Source organism: Gasterosteus aculeatus, chromosome 13, assembly GCF_964276395.1.
Source record: "Gasterosteus aculeatus chromosome 13, fGasAcu3.hap1.1, whole genome shotgun sequence".
In the NCBI taxonomy this organism is placed as follows: Eukaryota; Metazoa; Chordata; class Actinopteri; order Perciformes; family Gasterosteidae; genus Gasterosteus; species Gasterosteus aculeatus.
In genome coordinates, this window is record NC_135701.1 from 1,588,975 (window position 1) to 1,610,085 (window position 21,111).

The following is a 21,111-nucleotide window of genomic DNA, read 5'->3' on the forward strand; positions in this document are numbered from 1 at the left end:
CAGAGAACAATCACAGCACGAGAAACAAAGACACTCAGTCGAAGTGTTACTTGCTGCAAGGGGAGCCCGGTACAAGAGCCTTCACTCGATCACAGCCAACTACCACTAGACGTCCCCATGCAGCCTCCTTTTATTGAGGTAGTGAACCATGTAAGCATGAGGCGTCGACACTTGTTTGTTAAAAAAGGTCAGTGGTACAACAGTGATAGCAAAAGGCATTGTACACCAAACAAGAGTATGTCGCTTCAAACAGCTTAATGCATGTGTGTAAGATCACGTATGAGTGTATGCAAATGTGTCTTGGACTTTCCTCCCATATATTAAGTTGCCTTTCAGTTTGGTGGAGAAGATACAGTTGAGTCCACCGTTTCCTGTTTTAACGCAATTAAACCAGGACAATGAAACAGTATGCTGCGTAATGATAATAGCACAATAAGAAGTATTCCCTGACACTCTTCACCCTCCTTTTCTGATAGCTTGCGTGTTCTTCTTGATCGTGTCAGTGACAAAACTACGCCATGCACTTTATACTTACAGTTGATCTTGGGCTCTTTGAGCTGCTTTGGAACGGCTCCAAGTGACAATGATTTGCTTTTTCAGCTCCGTGCTGCGTTACTTTGCGTTTCCCATCGTAGTGTTTGTAGCCGAGTCTGATGGAGCATTAAAGGAGCCCTTTTTAAATGGGCTCAGAGGCTGTAGTCAATCATAATCACTCAAGTTAAAAGGCCATGCCACGCAGCAAATTTGATTGACACCACTTTCTATATCCTCCAAATAAAAAAGTGTAAAAAACTTTATGTATGTTTTCGACCCAGTAGAAAAAAACAAAATGCGTCAGTATTTTTAGTGACAAAGAAGTATGTGCTCCAATCATTCCATCGCAGTAAAACAAGAGCTGTACAAATGATTGGAACTCAAGACAGTTATGACATGATGACATGTTCTTTACTAGTGTATGTAAACGTTCGACCACAATCGTGTGTGTGTGTACATAATTATATATATATATATATATAGAGGCTGTATATATATATATAAAATACATAATTACAATTACAATTACATAATTACAATTACGTGTGTACATAATTATATATATATATATATATATATATATAATTATGTACACACACAAACAATTGTGGTCGAACGTTTACATACACTAGTAAAGAACATGTCATCATGTCATAACTGTCTTGAGTTCCAATCATTTGTATATATATATATATTATATATATATATATATAAAGGGTAAACAGCACATGACGTACAGTAAATAACATTTGGTGTCATTATTTATTTATTGAATCATTTTACAACAGTATTATCATCATTTTAGGTTTCACAGATAAGCAGCTTTGAAAATGGATGAGAGTCATTTATTGTTTTTCTATTATTTCACTGGATACAATACTAACAATCCAGTGTAAATAATGAACAAAAAAACTGAAAAAAAAGGAATTCAGCTTTTCAAAGATTCAACACAAAATCTTTAAACAAACAAACATTGTGTATTTATCATGATCCAAGACGCAATATTCTTAACCCTTTCTTTTTTATGCCACCCGGTCATAAAAACTCAGGATCAGTCAATACTCTGTAACCACGGTGATAAAAGTGTAATGTTGCAACAAATAACAGTATCAGTGTCATTTATGGGGATAAATCATGATCATTTTAACAGCAGCTCTATGAATCTCATTCTATCCCGAAGCTCGACGTGAAAAGGTTTCTGTTTCTAGGACTATTTACAGTAATACTGGAGGCGGTATCTTTATTGATCGGTAGGTTCTTCTTCATTACTCAGTCCCTGGTCATGATAGGGAACTAATTAATAACTAACTTTTATCCAAGTTTAGTAACAACACCTGGTGTAAAAAGACATGTGAAAAACATCAAGGCAGATTAACTTTCTAGCAAAGGTCAGCACAAAGAGCTTTATTTGTAAAAATCCCATTTTGCTGCTCACATACAGACTGAAACCCTGCTTGAATTATGAAACATAGTATTAAACTGGGAGACAGCTAAATACAAATGAAAGTTTTACCTATTTTACATGTAAGCCCCTAACGGTTTGAACCCCTGACGTCTAGAAGGTACCAGAGACATGGCGGCTCTTCCCTCAGGTCACACCAGCGCCCATGAGTCCAGAAATACTGAAGGGAGACGTGCTTTGCTGTGGCCGTCCCGGCTCCGATGGGTGTCATGGCCGCACACTTTGCGGGGCATTCTTCGGCCGGCGTCGAACTCGGCTCTGAATATCCTCGTCCTGTGGAAACAAAAGTCCTCACTTCAATGAGCTGGGAGGAGTCTGCATGGGCCGACCGCGGATAGAGGACTTGTCGGCTTGAACGTACGGTTTCAGCAGTGTCGGCGGTCTCCTCTCCTTCCGTGTGTTCACTGCCGGCGGCGAACGCCTCGAAGTCAGACAGAGCGCTTTCCACAGCCTCCTCGTCATAGTCCGTCTGGTACTCATCAGACGCTTCTTCTGATTGCGACAACGCGACCGCCCACGTTTAGTGATTACTCAGAGATACAGCCACAGTCGGACATTGATTAAGATTTTTTGATATTTCAATATTTGACTGATGACTCACCGTCGATTACAGCATTCTTCACAGGTTCGATTCTCGACACGATCTCTGCCAGGTCTGTGAACGAGGCGTTTGGACAAGTAACAACCTGAAAGAGACACGTCATTCCATAGATTACTTTAAGTCAGACACAACGCACTTTAATCTCACATGATCTAGAAAGCTAGTGAAATATCTCAGATCAGCAAACACATTTTCATATTAAATGATTTCGAAACGAAAGAACGTGGACGCGGCTTTAAAAGTAGTGTCCGTAGTTTGGACTCACATGGCCAGTTTTGGTCTTGTGGAATTCCTCCTGATGTCTGTCCTTGAGCATGCTGTCCACCACGCCGCTGCGCTGCCACACGTCAAACACGGTCTTTCCGTGCTGGTATCCGACCTCCTGCCGACACAGTGAGGGAGGCTCACAGGGACGTTCCATCGGTGGCACGAGTAACAGAGCTGTTGGGGAACTCACAGCGATCTCGTCGAACTTGCCGAACTCCAGCGTGCCGTAGTGGTCGATGGGTGGCCGGATGTACTCGCAGTATTCACTGTCCTTTACCAGCTCCAGCTGCTGCACGCAGCACACGTAAGCCAGCCGGGTCTGGATCTCGGCCATGTTCAGGACCTGGAAGGACACATTGGCCGAGTCTCTCTCCACAGTTCCTCCAAAACGAGTTCAGCCGATGTCCAAACGATGTCAGTCAAATGGAAAGCAGACAGAGGACGTGTGACATGAAGGTGTACCTTGACTTTCTCCGCCAGAGGGTTGAAGCGTTTCCACAGCAGCCACCAGCCGTTCAGGGAGTCCCCGTAGTTGGTAAGGTCGGTTTCATCCCGACTTCCTACATCGATTGCAATCACAACCTTGGCCCCCATAGAACGCGCGACATCAGCTACATGCCAACATGAGAGGAACTTTTAGTGATATCCCTTTAATGAAGGTGTTTGATTGTAATTATACAGGAAAAAGCAATAAGCGAACGCTTGCTCTGCAAAACATTTTTTTCATTTGAATTAAGATGTTTCACTTTCCTTTTACTGTAACTTCCAGACTATAGAGCACCACCTAAATTTAGAACGGAAAAATTATGTGTACACTAATAAAATGAGCCGTTAGCGCCAGCGTTGCACAAGCAGGGTTCACCGCGTGGGGAAAACGTAGCGGCTTTTAGTCCGGAATTTACGCTACGTTTTTTAGTTTGGCAGCCGTTGCTGACCTTATTTTTAACCTTGCAAGGTAACTAGCCATTAAATACAGTGAACATTACAGACAATTAGAGCATATTAGGATGGAAAAATGCAGTAAGTAAAGATAAATCAAATTAGTAAAAAAAAAAAAAAGAAAAGAAAGTAAAAAACAAAGCAACAAATTATATTAACAATAATCCCCCTCTGTCAACAAGCAAAATAAAAAATAAAAATAACTGGAGGTGACAAAAGAAAAGTGTACTGGGAAAGTCGTACTTTCTTCTCAGTTGTTCCAAGTGCTGGATTCCACTATCAGGCCCCCAGAACGTTGTTATTTAGAGTCACGGTTACGAGCTCATTTAGTCTTACAGGTGTTTTGAGTGACAGTCTCATTCGTTACAATATATTGTGGACTTCATACAGTAATTGAATAAGAGGTTTTGAGATTGGACAGTCTGTCCTCTGGGGTTCTGGAGTTCCATTTGTAAATAAAATCACTGGGGTTTCTTCGTTCAAGGGACGGAGTGCAATTTGTATCCAGAAGTTTTAAGTTGGGTAATGGAAAACCTCCTTGACTATAACCTATAAATATTCCCAATTATTTCATATTCGGAAGCCACTTAAATTGTGTTGTTTGTTGTAGTGTAGAATAGTCATTCTAGTTCATTAGTGGAAGAATTTCCATTTTTTCCATATTGACCGTGTAAACCGCAGCTTTTTAGTGGCGTTTATTGAGTTAACGGTCTGTTGGATACAAAATGACATCATCTGCCAGGAGATTCATCTTATTTATTTGGCCGACTTTGAACACTTTTATGTCTGGGTCCCGTCTCATCATTCTGCCTCTGGGTTTATGGTAAAGGGTTTTCACCCAGTCAATAAACAAATGACCAAACCCACACTTTTAATGAGAAAAGCCTTCTCAGAATCTGATGCTGCCACCCTGTCTGGGTTTATTCATATTGGCAGGTATTGGCTGAGCCCGTTAGCCAAATCAATTTATAAGCCAGATTCAATACAGAAATGGGTTACTGAGCATTCACCTTTGATCTGTTTTGATGCCAGAAAAACCATCAAACCAACATAGATCCTACTCTCCGTCACAGACAGACGTTTGAAGTTACAAGTCCCCTCCTCCCCAAACAGTTTCTTATTATGGGACAAATAGTACAGATAGCATCTCATACAACGGGCATCAAAAAAATATATACGGCAGAGATTAACAAACTGGAAGGAGATATTTTGAAAATGGAAAAAGAGTTTCAGCAATCTGGGTCTAAAGGTTAACAAAAATAAAAAAACATTACATATTACAAGATCAAAAGGTCTTTTTCAAGTTGTGGTTGAACAACGCCACTTTTTTCTGTTCTGCATATTGATTGACGATGTTTAAAGAAAAGGTGAGGCCATATTTAGTGGTGGAATGTGTGTCTCTCACCGGGCAGGTTGTTGATGTACCCTCCGTCCATGAGGAGATGTCCGTCTTTGGGGTCACAAAGAGGAGGCAGGTAGCCAGACAGGGACATGCTGGCTCGGACGTAACGCCACAGCGACCCTAAAGCAGCAGAGAGAACCCAATGGTTAACAAAGGGGAGGAGAGATGCTAGAACGCGCGTCGGTTACACACCACAGCTACCTAATGACCTGTGGTTCATTTACAATAAATCAATGAAAAGGTCCGAGGCTGCACAGACCGTCAGTGTGAACCCTCATGGAGGAAGCTGTGATATCTGTTGTGATGTTGAAGTAGGGCAGCCACAGGTCCTGGCAAGGGAGACATATCAGTGGAAAGTATCAGACTAGTATTATAAAAGAGCTCACAAGCGCTCACTGATACAACGTGGCCATAATATGTCCCATACAAGGAATGTGACTTGGCGGTTGCTGCGTAACAGCAGACAGTACGACAATGGACGACAAGTGCAAGAAGAAGGACATAAAATATAATGCTAGGGGCCAGTAATATACTGAACAACAGAAAGCGAAGCGCACTGAAGCACCGCGGCAGCCATCGCCGGCGCCATCTTGAGCGATCCATTTGGAACAACATGCCCTTAAAGGTGCCCAAGTCTACCGATCCCCTGTGCCTGTGGTTCCTCGTGTGTTTGGAGAACCCGTCACCTCACCTCTATCTGCTTGCCCTTGAAGACCGAGCGAAGGCCGGAGTTAAAGGAAGCCCCAGAGAACATGGAAGTGACCGGGTAGGTCAGATCCAAGATCTTCTTAAAGTAAGACGTCATATCCTGAGAAGGAAAGGAATTAAAAACAGCACTTGAAGAAAAGCGGAATTCTCTCCTCAACAATAGAATTTACTGAAGGAGAACCAGCAGGGAGAACACACGTTAAACAGGTGTTTCCAAATATCTTCAGTAAAACACACCATGGCCCACTCTCGAGCGCGGACCCTCATGCGACTGTTGTTCTTCTCCTCAGCATACAGCGCTCCCATTAAGGAGCCGATGGAGGTTCCCCCCACCATGTCGACTGGGATCCCCGCCTCGTTCAGAGCCCGCAGTATGCCGACCTGAGAGCAGCCCCTGAGAACGGACACCAATCATTAAACAATGCCAATCCGTCTCATATTTACAGCCACAGCTTCCATAAGGATGTGGGAAATGTTCTCAGTAGTTTCTTTGCTGGTCTGATTGAATCGAACGTCGCGGTGCTCCACAGAAAGTAGCTGTCTAGTCATCCTCCTTCCAAAAAAACTCAAAACTCCCAAACCTCATGTCTTCCACACATAACTGTCTCCATCCTCTTTAACCTTCTGTCTCCTCCTGTCTGGCCTCATCTGTCCAATCAGTGCTCCTCCTCCCTCCCTACAGACGTTCTTCTCTCTACATTGCTCTCTTCACTGGACTTTTACATCCCAAAGGTCCAGGACCAGACAGTTGAGACAGAAACAGGCCAATCAAACCTGCTTATTGGCTCATATATATGTAGCATATTTATTGATTTGAATCGACCGTCCATTGTCTGCCGCTTCGTATTGCTGCTGCTCTCTGACCTCTGGTTCTGATGCTGCTGTGTGGAGGCAGTCGGGGTTGCAGGGACCGCTCCGTGGTGTTGGTGCATTGGGTGTGTGCGTGTACCTGGCGCCCCCTCCACCCAGCACGAGGGCAATGCCGTTTCCTGTCAGAATCCTGGCCAGCCGCGAGAAGTCAGAGTGGCGATCAGGACACTTCTCAAACACGCGCTGGTACAACTCCCTCTGGAAACACCCAGAAACGAGGCATTAGCAAAGTGGTCCAGAATGGCCCGTGGACCCTCCGGTAGGTTGGCAGTTGGTACCAGCTTGGGTAAGCTCCTTTGGGAGAACACTCTGCGGGGGCAGGACAGGTGGTGGTGACTGGAGATCCACCTCCGCATGTTCAGCCACTGGGCCGTCCCTTTGGGCGGAGGTCCGTCCTCCCGGTGCAGCAGCACCAGCTGCTTCTGAGCGCGCACCGCACTGCCCTCCAGCATTTGCTCCAACTACGGGTGGAGAGGATGGAGAAGCAGCAGATGGAGCTTCCACTCAGCTCATCGTGGACATGGTGGCTCATAAACACTGGAATTTGGAATGTATATATTTATATTTGGAGGGAAGCCAACAGGAAGTCAGCCATTTTGTGTTTCACGGAGAAGATTGAAGTGTGATATTAGGTCGCTGTGATCTTGAGACCTTGGAAGATTTAATCAGCTCTTAAGGTCTGGTCACATCCTCCTCCTCAGGTTAATCAGATGTATCCTTAATTTGGTCAGACAGGCGTTAAGACGTGTTTCTTGGTGAAGGTTATAATGGTACGTTCGTGGGTTGAAGACATCTACCAGCATATACGACAACATCCTTCGCAACGAGCCACAAAGACGCTTTTAAAAGCGCTAGAAATGCTGTAAACATAACCAAACCATGTAAAGCCCAAATAGCACTCTGATGGGACTCTAATACCTCCACAACATTTTCACAAAGCATCTGTATCATAGGTCGACGTTCCGTCGTAAACCCGACAGGAAGGCGGCCATTTTGAATTCCGTGTGAAACCAGTGTGTTCTATCAGATTCCACACGGGGGGGGACTTTGTTGGTCCGGAGTGGTTTCGACTGACCTCACCCACAGTGGGCTCCTGCTCACCCAGCCCCACGATGATGATGCAGTCCGCCTGGCGGATGCAGCGCTGGGTCCACGGCGTGAGCCCGGCGTCCGACTGGTAGAGGACAATGCGATGGATGTCTTCCTGCTGCCCGAGCCAACTGGACAGACGGTACTCGTGGACACTTTAACATAAAGAGATGAAATGATGTGTATACCGGTTCACTACGTACATTGAAAACAAATCTGTTCCTCGTGAGCTATGCGGTTGCGTCTGACAGACGAGAGGCTGGCCGTCCGCCCCCCCCACCCCCACATTTCCATCCCTCAAACAACGTGTACCTGTCCAGAGCAGCAGAGCCGAGGCGCTGTTTGATGATGTCACTGGTCAGGAGAAGAGTGGGACCTCCACAGAGCACAAGCACATCATTTAGGTAGTAGACATAGTTAGAGTCATACAGTGCAGTTAAAAGGTATTCGCCCCCTTCCTGGGTTTAAGGTTTTTGCATATTTGTCACACAAGTATTGGTTTGCAATACCATTTATATTTTAGTTTTATTAAAGGGAAATATCTTTACCCCCTGCAATTACATTTATTGACGAGCACTATTAATCTTCCCTCCTAAAGGATAAAAGGTTTAGTTACGGCTGTAAAAGAATGAGAATCCCCCATATGACTAGTACTCAGTCTATGGACCACTAACAATGCAATCAATGAGCAGAAAGAAGGAAATGAATATGTTACTTGACCAACCAGATTCTAGTAAGAGAAGTCAAAGACAAGTCTGTTTATGCAACAACCGGATAATTGGTCAAAGAATCGTAGAAGTAGAAGTATGTTCGGACACACCTTCTCATTCAATGCTCCTTTTGTTATTGTTTTCTACTTTGTAGATTAATATCTAAGACATTCAAATTATGAAGGAACACATGGAATCACAAAATGCTCCAAAAAAACAAATGTTTTATATATTTAGATTGTTAAAGCCCTTTTGCTTTGAGGACTCTTTCGGTCAGCTTCCTTGTGAAAGTGATGTTAAGAATGTGAAATAATGAGTGTGCAAAGCTGTCATGAATGCAAGAGGAATATAATCTTTTAATACATAATTCCAAAAATGCATAGTTTGGATGTCTTCAGTATTAATCTGCAACATAGAAAAAAAATGAAAAACCATTGAATTAGGTGTGTCCAAACCTTTGACTGGTACTGTGCATCAGTAATCCTCAGTCCTCTCATGGGTGTTATTCAGTGAATAACTACTTACACCGATTTCAATTTCATAATGCCCAGAAGCTGCATTGTTAACAATAATTATTAGTAAATGCAATCCATTCTGCTCAGAGGGGTTAATAGAAGGAAACCTTTTGTTCTGAGAAAATCCAAAACCCTCACTAGAAAATAACTCTTAAACTGACCTAAAGATAGATAGATTTATACTTTATTAATCCCCACAGGAAATGATTGCATTTGTAAATTGTAAAGTAAGCACTGTGTGTGTGTGTGTGTGTGTGTACCTATTCCACCAAGCGCGTGCTGCAGCTCCAGAGCGAAGGCAGTGAGGGGGACGTCCTCAGACCCCGGCAGGAGAGACACGGTGGACAGGTTAGACGCCGGGTTGCCGGCATCCCACTTGCTGGTGGGGGTGTGGAGGGCAAGACTTCGAGCTGCAGGGCGGAACGTTGGTTTTCTCATTGAACAGCACAGATGTAAACGTTGTCCATAGTGCCGCTGGCGTATGCTAGGTGATCTATAGCGCAGCAGAACGAGGCTCTGACACGCTCACCCTGTGTCTGTAAGGCCACACAGATCAGCAGATACTCACACAAACAGGACGGTTTGCAAATCGCAAATCAAATGAAACTGTGTAATCACCGGCCAGGGGTCCACTGCCCTGCTGCATGTTGCCCAGGATCTTCTGTCCCAGCAGATGAATGAGCCTGGTGACGACCTGAGGATACCTCCTCTTGATGGAGTTCAGAGCCCCTTCAGGTAACTTGGCGAGCTCAGAGTCCCTGACGGCGTGGACCGTGGTGGCTCGGTTCATGTGGGTCAGGGCCTCAACCTGGACAACCCACAACAGGCGTCGTGCTGCATGAAGGCCTATTGGTCCAGTGGGACTTTAGACCGTGACCACTCACCACGCCAATCAGATCCCCACGGCCGTACTCTCCAGCCAGCTCCTTCTTCCCGTCGTCCTTTGCAATGACGGAGCGCAGCCGGCCACTGAGGACAATGAAGGTGCTGTCTGACTTGTCCCCCTGTCTACAAACAATCACGGAACACAGTCAAACATACGCTTTCACATAACGTGACTTATTTATGTCCCGTTCCCCTTGTTCTTTTTCTACAACACAACAAGAAATGTGTCACATTTTAGTGGCTTTGCTGAACAGGTCCGTAGAGCAGGTACCTGTAGACGGCACGGCCGGCCTCCACGGCCATCCAGTCCAGGGCAAAGTCAATCTGCCTGACAAATGGTGACACTCTCTTCACCACGGTGTGCGCTACGTTCAGCACCACACTGGGCTCCTCCCGCATCATCCTGCCGAGTCAGAAAGACGGACGTGATTGCATCCCCGAGCTGTGATGGGAAGAAGCGTCGCTGCGAGCCCCCGGAAGGGGGTAAATGTTCAGTGTGTGAGCTTGATCCTACTCGTAGAAGTGGGCCTTGGATATGGAGAGGAAGCTGCAGTCTCTGTGAGCTCTCACGGTGAAGATGAGGGGCTCCCCCGTGAGCACAGCCAGGTGACCCACCATCTCCCCTGGGTGGGCCACAAAGAGCAAGGTGTCCTCCTCGCGGTCTATCATGCGCTGATAAACATGGAGCGACCCAGAGATGATGAACTCCACACTGGCATCCTGCAAGAAATGGGCAGAGGAAGTGGAAGAAATGCTCAATAGAGCAACATCTTTGTTGCCACGAAAGCTCCACATGGATCCTGGTGTAAGATCAGAGATTGGGAGTATTTCGTTTCCTCCAACAGCTCCAGACGTGTCGACAATAAGCTAATGGTGCGAACGTCACTAGCAGAGCTAACAGTGTTAGCCTGACGCTACACCATCAGCTGTAACCCGCGTCATATACATTGACACGTGGCCGTAAAATGTCATACAAGTCTTGATTTGATACCACCATTCAGACAAATGAGATAAAACATATCAGTCTGTGTCTGTTTGCATCACGAGTCCATGGCAGCAACACTCAAGCAGTCTATTCCCTATATTGGCCCCACACACTGACCTGGTCTCCCTGGTGGGCCACAACAGAGCCGGCTTTGACCTGCCGAAGGTTCACTCTCCCCTCCAGCAGACCGGGCTTCCCATGAAACAACAGAACATCAATTATTACTTCATGATTAAATCCTTCAAAAACACGATTAGAGCCCGTTTTAACTGCTTCAACATGAATGGATTCATGGTTACAGGTCACCAAAACACACGTATCAGCAGCGTACTTCAACCTCAACACTTTCTATTCTACTGCTGATTATTCCATTAAGGAAAACGACCTGACAGCCACACAACGCGTGTACTCTACCTGTATTTGGATGACCTTCAGCAGATCCTTTTTGGCGGCTTGGAAAATGGCGTTAACTTTATTCTGCGCGTTGCCTCCTCCAGCATCGCTGTAGTGGTACACGGCCGACGGAGCGGGCTGCATCGTCACCGTCTTCTTCAGGATAGACTGAGAAGACAGAGAAGAAAGCACTAACTAAACGCCATCCGCCAGGCCTGCACCTATGCAGTATCCCAAAGGGACACAAACACTGTTGTGTACAGCTTGAATGAATACCATGCCAAGTATACGTCAAAATGGCATTTTAATCTGCTCAATCATATAGATACACACCAAACCAGTGCAGTGGGGCCACGGTAGCAGTGTCTGGATGTGCACGCGCTCCTACTCACAGCTTGGGGTTTGCAGCCTACCGCTGTGCCTACACACCCGCTCCCTTGTCTTACTTGCTTCACAGCCTAGTTGGCGTGCATTACCTTGGTCTAGAAGCAAACTGACGGCGGGTCCCTTCAGACTATAACACATATTGTTTAACGGTAAGAAAGAACATCTTCATCCAGAGACCTTCACAGCGTGAGGCAGAGTGTCTTCTTTGGAAACTCGAGTCTGTTCATATACTTCCTTGAGGTCGGCTGACATTTCAGCTGCATTACAAAGAAACATACAGTCAACGCATATCTCATTAGGGTTTAGTACCTGGGATAATATTCATTGATCATTGTTATTGACAGATGGACGAGCATCTGCTGAATGCATCGCTGTGCAGAAACCTGATGATGCTTCTGTTGGTCTTAAATAGAAAACAATCCCCAACACAGTTTTTTCTCGTGTCTTTACAACTCAGATCTCTTGTGTAAGTCTTTCTAATCTAGAAAGGACTAGATTAGAGTTCTAGAGGACAGAATTGTTCATTGTCCTACATAGTTGGTCAAGTATTGCCAACGGATGGTCGGAATCATGCTAATTGTGATCATTGTTATGTAGATGCTGGCGCGATGCTCTATGTATTACATTGAAGAGTAGTACACGCTGAGATTTAGTGACCTACAAATACGTCAGCAGGCCTTCTACATTTGCTTTCTACATGTTTAAAACCGTTTAATCTATTCGGATAATCCATCGGCATGCAGAGTTGTCCTAGAAAATAAAGACATCGGATGTCTGTGTAAGCTTGTGTACCTGTGACAGCCAGCGGGGTGGAGGCGGAGCGAGATTTCTTGAAGGCAGACGAGCTGGACTTTTCTGTTCACGTGTGAAAAAAGAAAAACGTTACTACACACACACACACACACAATATCACACACACACACATCTGTGAAATGCTGAGAGCAGGCGGTGGTTTCTGACCCGCGCCCCCTTTTTCAGAGGCGAGCTCATCAGAGTGGGACGGCTGCCTGCGGAGGACCCTTTGTGGATGAGCCTCCCCCAGAACATGGGCCAGCGACACCAAGGAGACGGCCTGGCTCTCCTGCAACGCACCAAGAGCAGCGCTGGTTAGTCTGTAGACCAGCTTAAACTCACACTGTGCTTGGGTTATTTGTCCAGTACACTAACATAAAACCAATGCAACAAAGCCAGTCCCTCTCACTGAGCACAGGAACTGAAAGAGTGAGAATATTTGACGCTTGGCACCAAACATGGGCTTGATTGTGTAGCATTATAGAAGGTTTACAAAGTTAGAAGTCATTCTATTAATTTGACTTTTGATAAACGGCACGGTGGCAATGGTCTGCTACAGACGTGGGGGCGACTGCGTGCAGAACTCGGCAATTGTCTCGAGGACTTGTTGCTCTCAGAAAGACTCTGCTTTAAGAAAGTGCTGCATATCCGACAGCAGGACCATGAGGGAGGTTCAGAGAGTCCCAAAGAGTCCAAAACGTACCGGGTTGAAGAGCTCAGTGGTCAAGCCAAGGTAGTTGTGTAAGGCCAGGAAGGTCACTCTCTGGAGACGCACCATGATTATCTACACACACACACACAGCTTAATGCAACAGCAGGGACTGGACGCCTTCCCTTCTATGATATTTGAAGCCACAAAGGACGAAAGCCCCCCATGCAAAAAGGAACATAGATTTGTGGCCTCTTTACCTGGATGACGCGGACCACAGTTTCAGGATACTTCTGGAAGACGGACTGGAAGGCTGCAGCTGGCAGACGCAGGATGGTGGAGGGAACTGCAGCTCTGGCAGACACCGTTTTGTAAGGTGCCGGGTATCCCTGATTTAAGAGGTGAAGAAAACGTAGAGAGTGACGCAAATCCTCTTTACCAAACATTACTAATTGCGCGGCAATAGATACAAAATATAGACGTGAATGAAAAGGGAAATACTGAATGAACGGAACACAAAGTGAGGAGAGTTTGTCCAAAGTTGAATGAAAAGCTACAATGATCAGCTAAAGGATTATTTTATCCGTTAAGACGTTTTGTATAAAGTTGTCCTAATTAGCATATTAATTATTGAGTTATGACAGAAAAACTGAACCAGTACTATAAACTAGAAATATGCATCAGTAGAAGCATTCATATCACTTTTTATTATACGGGTAGATGAAATGCAGCGCTCTGATTGGTTGAGAGTCACGGGGTTTGCGTTATTCAGTGATAATGTACAGTTGCTGTTCACGTTGACCCGAGCGTTCAGTATCACTGCTCACTCACAGTAACCGTTAGATTTATCGTGACCTTTTTAGCTTTTAGCTTGGTGCCGATCGCCAAAAAAATCCAGAAACACCACAAATGATCGATTTGATGGGCTTGGTGGGTTTGGTGGGTTTGATGTGTTTGATGGGTCTGAAGGGTTTGGTGGGTCTGAAGGGTTTGGTGGGCTTGGTGGGTTTGGTGGGTTTGATGTGTTTGATGGGTCTGAAGGGTTTGGTGGGTCTGAAGGGTTTGGTGGGTTTGGTGGGTCTGATGGGTTTGGTGGGTCTGGTGGGTCTGATGGGTTTGGTGGGTTTGGTGGGTCTGATGGGTTTGGTGGGTCTGATGGGTCTGATGGGTCTGATGGGTTTGGTGGGTCTGAAGGGTTTGGTGGGTCTGATGGGTTTGGTGGGTCTGATGGGTTTGGTGGGTTTGGTGGGTCTGATGGGTTTGGTGGGTTTGGTGGGTCTGATGGGTTTGGTGGGTCTGATGGGTTTGGTGGGTTTGGTGGGTTTGGTGGGTCTGATGGGTTTGGTGGGTTTGATGGGTCTGATGTGTTTGATGGGTCTGATGGGTCTGATGGGTTTGGTGGGTCTGAAGGGTCTGGTGGGTTTGGTGGGTCTGATGGGTTTGGTGGGTCTGATGGGTTTGGTGGGTCTGATGGGTTTGGTGGGTCTGAAGGGTTTGGTGGGTCTGATGGGTCTGGTGGGTCTGATGGGTTTAGTGGGTCTGATGGGTCTGATGGGTTTGGTGGGTTTGGTGAGTCTGATGGGTCTGATGGGTCTGATGGGTTTGGTGGGATTAATGGGATTGGTGGGTCTGATGGGTCTGATGGGTCTGGTGGGTTTGGTGGGTTTGGTGGGTCTGGTGGGTCTGGTGGGTCTGGTGGGTCTGGTGGGTTTGGTGGGTTTGGTGGGTTTGGTGAGTTTGGTGGGTTTGGTGAGTTTGGTGGGATTGATGGGATTTGTGGGTTTGGTGGGCTTGGTGGGCTTGGTGGGCTTGGTGGGCTTGGTGGGTTTGGTGGGTTTGATGGGTTTGATGGGTTTGATGGGTTTGATGGGTTTGATGGGTTTGAGGCAATGAGAGCTTTCACAACCGGACAATTAAGTGGACGTTATGAGCAATGTGAATGAATGAGATGCTGCGAGATCTTCCAAGGAGACCCGATGCTGTTTACGTGAACGTACGGGGACAATTTGTTCTCTAGACGAAATGAGATACACAACGTTTGGTGGCTACAGCTATTTTGTGCTGACAGGCAGCTACTTGAGGCAGTACTTTATCTTCAATTATGTTGGAGGGTTGCCGGCCCTCCACTGCTCGTCGGGCCTAACAACACCCCGAACTGTTTCATTATTGGAGGATAAAGTATAGCCTCTCGTACCTCGTTGCTTAAATATAATGGGCAGTTGTGTGCAACGTTTTGAAATATGTCTAATGGGCAGGAAGACATACCGTGATGATGTCCAGGATACTGAGCAAACTGTGAACACTGTCTCCTGGGAGAACGTCCTTGACCACAGCGTCGGTTCCATCCTGCAGCAAGAAGGCACATTCCACCATCACGACAAGCCCCGGTGCCATCGGCTGCTGACTGGGAAGTACCGGTAAGTGATCAGTAGGCGTCTTACACTCTCGCGGATGCACAGCTCCAGGCGGCCATCCTGAACCACGTAGATACTGTCGTCGGTGTCCCCGGGTTGGAAGAGGACCTCTCCCTGGTGCAGCGGGATCAGCACCATGTGGCGACACAGCTCCAGGAAAAGAGGCTTCTCAAAGTGTCCGAGCACCCTAGTTTCAACACACGAGCATATACAATGCGGCTGTAGTACTTTAACAATAAGAGGCGCGTATAGTTTGACTGTGTCCTGTCTAAGATGAACACAAAACCACATGCATGTGCTAAATGTAAGTCCTGATGCTGATACCTGTGCTTTGGGAATGAGTAGATACATCCTTAAAGTTAATGAATTAAACCATAAATACATTTTCAGATCAGTTATTCAGTCAGTCATGACTGATCTTAGACCTTTTACTTGTTCTTGTGGAAGATGGGAATAAAGCGTCAGCCATTTGACCTACCTGACATTCTTCAGCATGTACAGCACCTCTGATGGTAGATGAGAGTTCTTCACATCGAACTCCGTCAGGTCGGCCTCCAGCAGACAGGGGGGAGGCTCCTTGGGCTGCAAGGTGGGGGGCTCCTTCCGAATGCGTAGGATCCTAAAGTGAGCACACGCACATTTAAAAAGGCTATTCTTCATACCGTCAAAATGTACTACTTTGATTTGTTTCTTTATAAACCAAGTTTCACCTCTGTGTATTTGACTTTCCTAATATTACATTAATGTTTGTTTAAAGTAAATTCTGAATGATTGCCCTGTTTAACAAGGGTTTAAATAGTATATTATTGAAAAAATATCCAACATATAGTGGTGAATGGGTCTGATTCAGTATTCTTTCCTGTTCCTTTGTTTCTTAAAATACCAGCTTGATAAAAGTCCCAACTTGGACCTTGAGATTACTTTGTCAAACTGTTCTTTACAAAAACGTTGAACAACAACTACTGAAGAAGAGACTCACTTGCGAGCGATCGATAGGACTTTGGTCCTTTTCCTCACTCTCTGACGGGAGGCGGGGTTAGAAGTAGAGGGAGGGGCTGAGGACAACGTCTGCACCTGCAGCAGGAGGAGTTATGGAGATTAGACAGGTCACGATTTACATCCTACATGTATTTTAAACAAAGACACATGGAAATATATTTGTAAAGCATCTTTGGGTACCCAGAAATGTGCTATAAAAATGAAAGTATTATTATTATTAATATTATTGTATTTCTGTCATTTTAAATGTAATTTAACATCATCAGCAGATATAAAAATCACAATATTTTAATATTTTTTTCGGATCGTGAGTGTAATGTACACACGACAATAAACTGTTATTATAAGCTCTAGCAAACAGGAACGAACCTTTTTTATATTCTGACATTTAGGGGTCTCTGAGGATTCTACGAAAGTTAAATCTGCAGTTGGTAACTTTGATAAAAAGGACAGTTATTCGTCATATTTGCTCTTTTTCTTTCAATATTCTGACAGCAGAAGAAGAGACAGTTAAGTTTCTTCTACCTCCTTATGCATTTGCAAGATTCCACTGCACTCAAAGAAACAGAGCCAATAAGAGAAGAGGACACGCTGAAAACACACCTGGGCTACGTAGCACTTCACGTTAATCGTACTTCCTTGACTCTTCTTGTTCTGCAGCCTCTTGATTGAAGGCACTTATTGTTATGATAAAAGTAAATGAACTAACATTTACACGCCGTAGACACAGCCGTGCGAGCTTGGGTAAGTGTCTTGCCCAAGGACACGTTGGCATAGACCAGTGGAGCCAGCCGGGGATCGAACCACCGATCCTCTTTTGAAGTAAGACCCCTGTTCTCCATCGTGAAAATCCATCTTCGGTTTAAATCTGTAGCTTTACGGGACCTACATGGTTGCTTCGTAGTATGCATCGTTTGTAAAGACCTCTGTGTCTCAGAATTGGGACGTGGCCCCCTGCAGAGTGTGCGAGTGGCCGTAGGAGGAGCCACACTGAGCAGCATGTTGAAGGAGCCACTGACCTTTCTCATGATCTTTCGGCCGTAGAACATCACCTTGTCCCTCTTCCTAAAGCGGTAGTGTGGGACGCCGGCCTCCTCCTCTGAAACACACCACGCTGGTTCTGTAGGAGCGTTTGCAGCCTACCAAGCAGTCCTCTCACTCTGCCAACGTCGGGCTGATGCACTACGTCGCCCAGCGGTTTATGGGCTATGATCCCTGATGACTACTGATTCACTGACAACCTCAGAAACGTAAACTTCTAATTACTGCAACGTCATCAATACTGATAACAACAAGTAATCAGTTAAACATAACACTTCAAATCCATGCTAGTATATAATGTGAACAATGCAGAGGTTGTCTCTGCCGTATGATAATAACCTCCAATATGGTAAGAATTAACCCCTGTCACCATGGTAACTGTGTACTTGGCACATCTTTACATGCTGCATCCTTTCAGATACTGTACATATTCAGAAGGCACTGACTTGTACGTTTGTATCTTCTATAAAGAAGGAACACAACAATTCCAAGGACCGAAACCAGTGTTGCAGCTCCAATCAGCACAGCCGTCCACTGCAAGAAAAAGACATTGACGTCCTTTTAAATAAAGCAATCCATGTAACGTGCATTTGAGTGTCCATCTACATTTAATGCAAACAACAGGCGTCATTCACCAACGCCAAGTTTGTTACTTGTGCCTACGTTCTTTTTCATGCAATAATAATCTCTAAATCCTTTTTTCAAAATATATAGAGTTCTTAAGAAGGGTTGGTGAATGAGGACCAAAGTGTGACATTGAGTGTCGGGGTTACCATGTTGGCCTCTGTCCTTTCCTCCATCAGCTGCATCATCTTGGCCTTGATCTCACTACCCAGTGGAACCAAGCCCTGAAACATGCAGGACAGAACAACAGGGACATGGGAGCGATCAGCAGGCGCAAACACCGATGGATTGTAAAAACGGTCCCTAAAGGCCTGGCTGAGGACAAGGACAGGGCAGGGATGGGTCACGGAATGGGTCCAATGGGCAAAGGGGCCCAAAGTGTCACAGGCACCTCTTTCATACGCACTGTCACTCAACAAGACAATTTTAAACGACAAGAACGAGACTGGCAACGACTTTGAAAAGAGGAAAAACAACCCCATAGACACAAAAAGAGACACAAAGCGTCTGCACAGAGATGTGGAACAAAAAACCCGTCAACGGGTAGAAAAAAAGATAACTTCAAAAAACCCAAAACAACTAAAGACATTAAAAAACAACAAACAAAAGATAAACAATCACAGCGTCGCTGCCCTGTCCTCTATAGGAGACGTGCCGGGGCCTTTTGTGTGTCTGTTCCCAGGGGCCCAACGATCCAATACACACATGAGCATAGAGCCTGACTTTAAACCAAGGACGTGCATTAAATAGGAACGACATACCGATATACTGCAGATCTTCTCTTCTTCATCGTCTTCCATTTCTGTTCAGAAAACATAACCCAGCAGAAACACGTTACACTCCGTGAGAGTGAGAGGAAAGACTTTAAAATACAGACGTATATTTCACAAAGGATGTTAATGTGCTTTAACTCAAGATGACTTGCTGCTAATATGGATACATTCGCTTTTGTGACCCTTGTGCACCGCTCCTCCCGCCGGGCGACCCGGTGCGCATATCTGGGTTACGGATCACGTGCCGCGCATCGCAAACAGAGGTCACGGGCTCCTCCCTCCGCGCGCCGGCCACGGTCCACCAGCATGGGGGGGTCGCTCAGGGGGGGCAGATATTTAAAGAGTCTCATATTGCTGGCTTGGAGGAGCCAAACAACTCACACTTTTATAACTTGATATTTACTTATAATGACACTTTATAACCAAAGTTACGTAGAGAGCCGACATGCAATTCCACAATGACTCAAATGAATAAATGAAGTTTGTTGTTGCTGACCGTTAAATGTCACACGCTACAGTGTCCGCAGTCCACAACCATGCGAGCAGAAAGCTGAACAAACAAGTATGCACTGACAACACATTCACACAAACAAATGAAGCTTCTAGACTGCACAACTGCTTCACGTACCTTTGTTGTGTCAAAGTTTTTGTCAGTCGCTACATGCAAACGAGTAGTGTCAAAACTATACAACACAGTGTCAGAATCCGGTATTGACCATCAAAATAAAACATGTAGTAACGGAAATGTAGGAGAGACGTGATGAAGGCATCATGGACTGAGTTTAAAGGGGCGGAAAGACACAGTTCAATGGCTAGATGAGACTATTTAGTGGCACATAGCACAGCCATAGTCAACATTACGCAGAACTAGATACATATTTACATCATGCATACTAATTGCACCTTTTGAGCATTTATCTTGAAGGGTAACGTTAATTGAAACGTGCTGCAGTTCGCTGTGGTTAGCCTGACGGCGACAGGTCAGTCACAGTATCCTTGATTGCGATTGGTCGACGCTCTTGCCTCTCGGCCAATCACTGAGCATTTCCTTGGAAGCCCTGCACATCGCTTTCATCGGACCAACAGCGAGCTCAAGGTGAGAGGAGATGCGTTTAAAAGCAGTTAAAAGTTATAACAATCAACTAAACGGCAATGATTGTGTTTGTTAGCCAGCGAGTGGGCGACGCAACCGCGTCACCAGGCTCGTTACGTCGTCGTTAGCGTTAGCTAACGAGCTAAACTACACATGCTAACGTGAACCCGCTTTACCGCACGAGGAACAACGCGTTTACAACGCGCGTCTTCATCGCAGTAACGTTACCAAACTAACGAAGGTGATCTAGAAGATAATGTGCGAGATGGCGACTTGTGTTTCTGACGTTATTCCCGCACGTAGCAGGACGCGTCAGCTGGTCGCGCAGTCCCGCGGCTCCGTGTGCGGTCTTCACGCGTGCATAACCATGCTTTCTCCTCCACAGGGCTGCTGCGCCGGGCCGCGCGATGGGCGTGTTATCCACCTTGATGAGGGGTCTGGTCCGAGGGGCAGATCGAATGTCCGAGTTCACCAGCAAGCGCGGATCGAGGACCCACAACAAAGGACGAGGCGCAAGACCCGCCGGACTGAGGCTGTCCAGCGGGAAGTTCCTGTCCGTACGGAGCATGATTCCCGAGTTTGTGGTGCCGAACCTGGAGGGATTTAAGCTGAAGCCCTACGTATCATATCGCTCTCCTCGAGGAACAGAGCCTCCGGTCACGGCGCAAAGCGTCTTTTCTGACGTCGTGGCCCCCCGTGTGCAGAAAGACTTCGAAGAGGGCTCTTTCAGCAGGGAACAGCTAGAGAAATACGGTTTTAATCCCAAACAGGAGGGGAAGCTCTTCAAGCTGTATCCCAAGAACTACGTGCGCTGAAGATGGACTTAGTGTGGTGTCTGCTGTGAAGGCTGAGACGTGCAGACCAACAATGGGACTAGAAATGTTCCTACGTGTGATTTCTTGTTACGTGATCATCAGGCAAAATAAATCCCACCGTATGCTACAGTGTTGTGTGTGACTCATTGTGAAGGAATTTTGTG

General features: G+C 45.8%; 2 protein-coding genes across 5 annotated transcripts; one reads left to right on the plus strand and one right to left on the minus strand.

Moving 5' to 3' along the window:
• Positions 1-1,282: 1,282 nt before the first annotated feature.
• pnpla7b (patatin-like phospholipase domain containing 7b) lies at positions 1,283-19,922 on the minus strand. 3 transcript variants are annotated; one of them, XR_013452090.1, is made up of 35 exons: positions 19,668-19,922; positions 19,028-19,068; positions 18,416-18,490; positions 18,089-18,176; positions 17,621-17,700; positions 16,582-16,676; positions 16,081-16,221; positions 15,630-15,789; positions 15,454-15,534; positions 13,449-13,577; positions 13,243-13,323; positions 12,708-12,828; positions 12,540-12,602; positions 11,925-12,004; positions 11,382-11,528; positions 11,085-11,159; positions 10,497-10,702; positions 10,254-10,385; positions 9,982-10,105; positions 9,716-9,905; positions 9,358-9,507; positions 8,185-8,248; positions 7,859-8,027; positions 7,062-7,244; positions 6,863-6,981; positions 6,151-6,307; positions 5,897-6,013; positions 5,465-5,534; positions 5,209-5,325; positions 3,327-3,446; positions 3,055-3,207; positions 2,863-2,979; positions 2,598-2,682; positions 2,358-2,488; positions 1,283-2,269 (listed from the first exon to the last, which is right to left on the minus strand). XR_013452090.1 is itself a non-coding variant. In XM_040195103.2 (35 exons), exons 2-35 carry the CDS (start codon positions 19,064-19,066, stop codon positions 2,204-2,206), a joined length of 3,954 nt encoding a protein of 1,317 aa, XP_040051037.2. In that variant the 5' UTR covers positions 19,067-19,068; positions 19,668-19,922; the 3' UTR covers positions 1,283-2,203. The 3 variants fall into 3 exon arrangements, 2 of the variants coding, with proteins under 2 accessions (XP_040051037.2, XP_077943586.1); XM_040195103.2 differs by having other exon boundaries at positions 3,327-3,475; XM_078087460.1 differs by having other exon boundaries at positions 3,327-3,475; positions 19,536-19,679.
• Positions 19,923-19,997: 75 nt separating this feature from the next.
• mrpl41 (mitochondrial ribosomal protein L41) lies at positions 19,998-21,074 on the plus strand. 2 transcript variants are annotated; one of them, XM_040195118.2, is made up of 2 exons: positions 19,998-20,135; positions 20,518-21,074. In XM_040195118.2, exon 2 carries the CDS (start codon positions 20,540-20,542, stop codon positions 20,945-20,947), a length of 408 nt encoding a protein of 135 aa, XP_040051052.1. In that variant the 5' UTR covers positions 19,998-20,135; positions 20,518-20,539; the 3' UTR covers positions 20,948-21,074. The 2 variants fall into 2 exon arrangements, with proteins under 2 accessions (XP_040051052.1, XP_040051053.1); XM_040195119.2 differs by lacking the exon at positions 19,998-20,135 and adding an exon at positions 20,248-20,373.
• Positions 21,075-21,111: the final 37 nt, after the last annotated feature.